The sequence below is a fragment of the Tupaia chinensis genome, unplaced genomic scaffold, assembly GCF_000334495.1.
Source record: "Tupaia chinensis unplaced genomic scaffold, TupChi_1.0 Scaffold144255_1, whole genome shotgun sequence".
NCBI lineage: Eukaryota > Metazoa > Chordata > Mammalia > Scandentia > Tupaiidae > Tupaia > Tupaia belangeri.
Window position 1 is genome coordinate 3194329 of NW_006204113.1, and position 5426 is coordinate 3199754.

Genomic DNA, 5426 nt, shown 5'->3' on the forward strand with positions numbered 1-5426 from the left:
AGGGGGACAGGCCTGCTTTGGTTTTGGAGGCAGGGGCTGGAAGCCCTGCAGTCTCCAAACCACAGAAGCCTCCTTTCCAAACACTTTCCCCTCTGTCAGCAGTCTCCCGGCTCCGCCACTTGCCTAACCCCACCGCCGGGGGCCTTCTGGTTCCAAAGGCCTGGCTGGCCGAGGAGCTGGAGTGGAGGCCCCGGGAAGCACGGCTTTCTCTTGTCTAGTTCCTCCATGACCCGCGGCCGGCCTTCCCGGCCAGCTCTGCAGTTTGCAGTGCAGTGTGTCCTGGCCAACTCTGCAAGCTTTTCTTGGCTGCCTGACTTCACTTAGCCCACAAGGCTCAGGCTGGGAAATTACATTGTTTAGGGTTCTTATTTAAGAGAGACTCAGAGACAGAGACATCATAGGCTTGCACTGCTTACGTGTGGGTGACTGCAGAACTACGTGTTAGGTGGGTGTCTGTGTCTCCGTGGTCACTGTATGTCTGTAACTGTGTGTATGTGGCAGAAGGGGTTAGGCATGGAGCCCTGCGTGCACCTGTGGGTGCGGCTATAGAGGTGGGCAGGTAACGTGAGTGTGAGCCGCTCAGTGTGTGTGTGACTGGGACTGTGGGAACAGTGTACACAAGACCAGCCTATGTGTGGACCTGTGTGACCCTGAACGATACATGTGTGCTACATGTATACTGGTGGATGATTGTGTGCACAGGACTGCGTGACGGGGACCAGCAGGCACACTCGGGGGCTGTGCACAGGTGCTAGAGCCTCACTGGCTGCGTGTGTCTGTGTGTGCACCAGGAAGCCACGTCTGGGGCTCGGAGTGTGACGGTGCTTGGAGCAGTCAAACCCTGGTCCCCGCTGAGTGTCTCTGGGCCTGCCTCCTGCTGGCCTTTGCAGCCAGGCCCGGGGCTGCATTCTGGCCCCGCCTCTCTGCAGGCAGTTAGGACGACCTCTGCTTTAATTCAGCCTGTTCTTGCTGTTTCTCCAACTGGGCCCCTGCCCTGCATCAGCCCCCAGGGTCCTCCCAAACTCTGCCCTAGGACAAGCTGGGTTCCTCAGGACCAGCACTCTGAGCTTGATGCTGGTCCGGCCGTAGGCTGTGGCTGCCCAAGAATCCAGGTTTCCTGCTGCCTGGGGCCCGGGGAAGACATCAAGACACGTTTTCATGGTCACTTAGAAACAAGCATTGGGGGCGGAGGAGGGCGATATGGGCGTTCCTGAGATCCAGAAAGACCAGGGCTTTTTGCACAGCCCACTCGGAGCTGTGAGCCGCTTCCCAGCTGTGCCGTTACCACGAGGGTGCATACGCTGCTCTCTGCAGGGCAGGAGAAGCTGGCCACCCACTGGTCCAGGGGTCTGGAGAGGGTTAGGGGCCCCTCCAGAGGCCCTCTTCCTTCTTTCTTACCTTCCAAGTTCCTGGATGTCAGAAAGGCCCTGGGCCAGAGACCTCTGAACCACCACCGTCTCACCTCCCCGGTCAGACCATGTGCAGGCCAGGAGCCTCCCTGGAATCCTCTTGATCACACCCCTCCTGAAGTCCCGATGGCTAGAGCTCGTGGCTGGACCGGACACCTCACCAAAGTTCATTGCACTGCGTCCTGGTTCCAGGCTGGGTCTGGCTTTTGCTCCCTTTCTAGTTCCTGAAGAGCTGGCTGAGGAAGGTTAGGGGCTGGTCCTCTTTTCTACTCTGTTCCCTAGCAACTGACAGAATAGCTCTGGCAGAGGGAGGCCACTCTGGGAGCAAGGAGGCAGTGATGGCTGGGACAGCTGGACGCCCACGTGCAGCTTTCAGGGCAACTACGGCCTTTCCTAGAGGCCCAGAGACCTCCTTCAGCACCCTCTGCAGGCCCTTCCTCCTTTCTGGGGGACCTGTAAGTCCCTGGACCCCTGTCCCCAGGATGCTGCCAAGAAGAGCCCCAGTGCCACCTGATGCCCAGCAGCCCTGAGGCCCCCGCCCCACAGCAGCAGGTGAGCAGGTGGCTCCCACTGGAAGCGCGGCGGCCTGGGACAGAGAGCAGCGAGGAGGGGAGCAGTGTTAGAGGGGCAGTGGCTCCGCGGTCACCTCGGCTGTGCTGCCTGTTGACCATCCCGCCCAGGGTCCACCGGCGATCCAGGCGCCGCAGATGGGCCTTGCGTCTCTTGGACACTGGTGTGGGAGGGGGCGATGGATGGAGCACGCGGCCAGCAGGAACCGGTGGAGAGAATGGAGATGAGGATGAGATGGGATGGGCGAGGGAGGAAGGGCGGGGGCGGGGGGAGGGCCAGTTCCAATTCGCCATCCCTGGGCTGAGCGGAGGGCACACCACTGCGGGATGGGGGCAACGTCATCGGCACGTGGGGAGAAATGTGACGCAAGCCAAACCCTCAGCTGATGCCCCGAGCCGAGGAGAGGGCTTAAGAGCGTGGAATCCGGGACCTTAGAGATGAAAGCCCATGGCTGCAGCCCCTGGGGATGTCCTGCTTCTGGAGCTTTCTCAGGAGGACTCACATCCACGCACCCCCAGGTACCGAGTGTGCGTCCGCAGCCGTGGGCCGGCAGCCCGTGCGGAAGGATGAGTGTGCCTGGCAGGCACTCGGGCGCTCTGGGCCAGGGCACGGCCTTGCTTTCTCACTGGCCTTCTCTGCTGAGGGCCAGGACTCGGCCTGCATCTCTGCACCCCTGGGCTGAGCACAATGCCTGGTACACAGTCAGGTCCCTGGGAGCATTTGCTGAGCGCACACACATGTGGACGGATGCCACGGCCCGGCTGTCCGTTCTGTGTCATGCACTGGGATTTGCGATGGTGGAGGCCCATCTCCTTGCTACTGAGACCCTTCCTGAACTCGCTCTCTGGGCGACGTCCTGCCCTGACCCTCTGGCAGCCATGGCCCAGCTCCAAGCCCATGTGCACCCTCTGCTCAAGCTCCAGGTTCCCTGCTGTCCTATGGAACTAGGGGAGATGAACACTGGACAGGGCACCAGGGTGCCAGCTGGCCCCATCTCCCGGGCACACAGGAGGGTGCCAGGCTGCCAGGAGAGGAAGGAGGCTGGCAGGAGGAGAGAAAGCAAAGCTGTACCCACACCCGTGGCTGAGCCCTGCTGGCCTCTTCAGAGAGTGTCTGCCTTCCCAGGGAAGGACAGTGGCCCACCGGACCTGCCTCTCCTATGCGGGAGGCCTGTGGATCCCAGTCCAGGCCCTGCTGCCAGCCACCTGTGTCTCCCGGGAGGCCTGTCATTCCTCTCTAAGCCTGCTTCCCCACCTGCTGCAGGGTGACACCACCTGCCCTGGCACAAGCCAAGGCAAGAGTGTGAGGCTCTGGGGAGCGCTGATCAGAGGCCCCCGGGTAAGGCATCTGGGGGGCAGTGGGTAGGAGGGAGGGGCTTCTCTGCGGAGACAGGAGCTTCAGCCCATGCCAACAGGGCCACCTTCATGACGAGTGACTTTTACTCACTCTTTGCCAGGCCCAGTTCAGACATTTACAAGGACCACCTCACTGGAGTCTCATAAAAGCCCTAAGTTGTCGGCACCAGCCCCATCTTACAAATGGGGACACAGGCATGGGGCATTACGGACCCCTCTGAGTCACACTCCTGTGTGTCGGGACAGCACGTGAATCCAGGCAGTGTGGCTGCAGAGCGCACTCTCATCCACTCTCCACCTCTCAGCTGCCAAGTGGGGGACACGGCGGGGCTGGGGAGAGGTCTGGGTGCTGGGGGTCCGGGGTGCAGCAGCATGGAAGACCATGGTCTGTTCGCCAGTCCCAACACAAGCCCACCAGGGGGGAAGGCAGGCCACTGCTCACGGCTGGGGTCACAGGGGTACATCCGGAGCCCCAGGTTCTGGTCTGGGCTCCGCCACTAAGTAACTGAGGACTCAGGGAGGTGACACCCCTCTCCTGGCCTCTGCTTCCTGACCGTTGGGAGATGGCGGCTCTCGAGGGTCATGAAAGCACCTCGAGAATGTCAAGCTGGCACCCTGATGTCTGTCGGGGGGCTTGAGGGCCTGAACCTCATTCCTACTGCAAGCATTCCTAAGTTCTACACAGCACACCTGGCTTCGAGAGAAACACAGGCAGACACCAAAGCGTCTGATCGAAGTCAACGACAGTCCTTGGTCCTTTCCATAGCGCTGACGCAGGGGCTGTTAGGGAGGCTCTGAGCAGATGCAGGCTCCAGCTTCTGTCTACAGGGCTCTGGGGACGAGGACGGGATGACCTCAGGGCTGGAGTAGAGATGGATGCCGGGGGACAGCAGGAGTCACCTCTTGGCCACCTGGCTAGAGACCTGTGGACATCCACTGCGGCGGGGCTTGGGGCCTGGGGTGCAGGAAATGCCCAGGAAGTGCAGGTGGAGCCCACGGGTGTCTAGCCGTGGCCAGGGATGGGACACAGGCCCTGTCGGAAACACACGGAGGAACTTGCTCCTCGGAGGTCATCCCGGGTGCATGTGTGTGTGATGCACACGCACGTGCACACCCACATGCCTCTCCAATGCAGGCCCTGCCCTGGCTGCCTGGTTCTTACTCCATCAAGGTCAGAATCCCCACAACTTGCTACTGCTCTTTCTGGCCCTCTGTTCCAACTCGGCCGCTATCGGGGCCCACAGGCTTCTCAGGCTCTCTCCTGCCCTGGCCTTGCACCCAGCGTGTCCAGTCCTCCACCATCCACCACCATCTTCATTCTGACCATCCCGAGGCCGCCTTTGTGGCCAGGGGCTCCAATTCTGCACACTCGCTCTCTCCAAAATGGAGCCCAGAGCTGCCTTCACTGCTTGTAAGCAAAATGCTTCACAGAGAGGTGTGTGGCCGGGGGTGAGGACCACAGGGAGAAGGAGGCAGCTGGGGTCACGCCCTGCACGGCTGAGCACGAAAACATCTCCAAGCTATATCAGTTTTCACAGTGAGGAAAATGGAGACAGCAACGCTGCCCTTCCCCCTGCCAGGGTGGTGGTGAGGTCCTGGCATGACCCACTGAGTGTGCACCTGGGTAGGAGTGAGGCCTGGGGCGTGCAGACAGACCAGACCAGACCAGACCAGACCCAGCTCCAGGCCAAGACCCCCCACTGCTGCAGAGGTCGCTAGACCCAAGAGGAGACGGAGCGCAGGCTCGGCGCCAGGGCTCAGGGAGCAGCCCTGCCTGAAACCCCAGCCCCTTCCTGATGGTGCCCAGTCCCCTGGGGACCTGTCACAGGTGGGTGCACATCAAGGGGCGGGGGCCACGGTCAAGGGGCTGAAAAAGAGCACTGACCTGGGAGGGAGGAGGGCCCTGACCACTCACTGAGCACTCCTCCACATTTAGGGGAAGGATGAAGAAGGAGCTGGCGCTTGGCGGGCTGCTTATTTTGGCCTGGGCGGCAGGAGGTGAGGGACACAGGCCTGGAGGTGGCCTGAGCCCCAGGTGGCAGGCCTCCATCCCCCTGGCTCACAGATCCGTCCATCTGGACCATCCCCACCT

The 5426-nt window shown here is 61.5% G+C and overlaps 1 protein-coding gene across 1 annotated transcript in view; it reads right to left on the minus strand.

Annotated features, from left to right (window-relative positions):
• SH3PXD2A (SH3 and PX domains 2A) overlaps positions 1-5426 on the minus strand; it is a 309695-nt gene that overhangs the window by 17587 nt on the left and 286682 nt on the right. Inside the window, 1 exon segment of the mRNA XM_014583350.2 lies at positions 2056-2139. Coding sequence (XP_014438836.2) covers positions 2056-2139 — 84 coding nt within the window.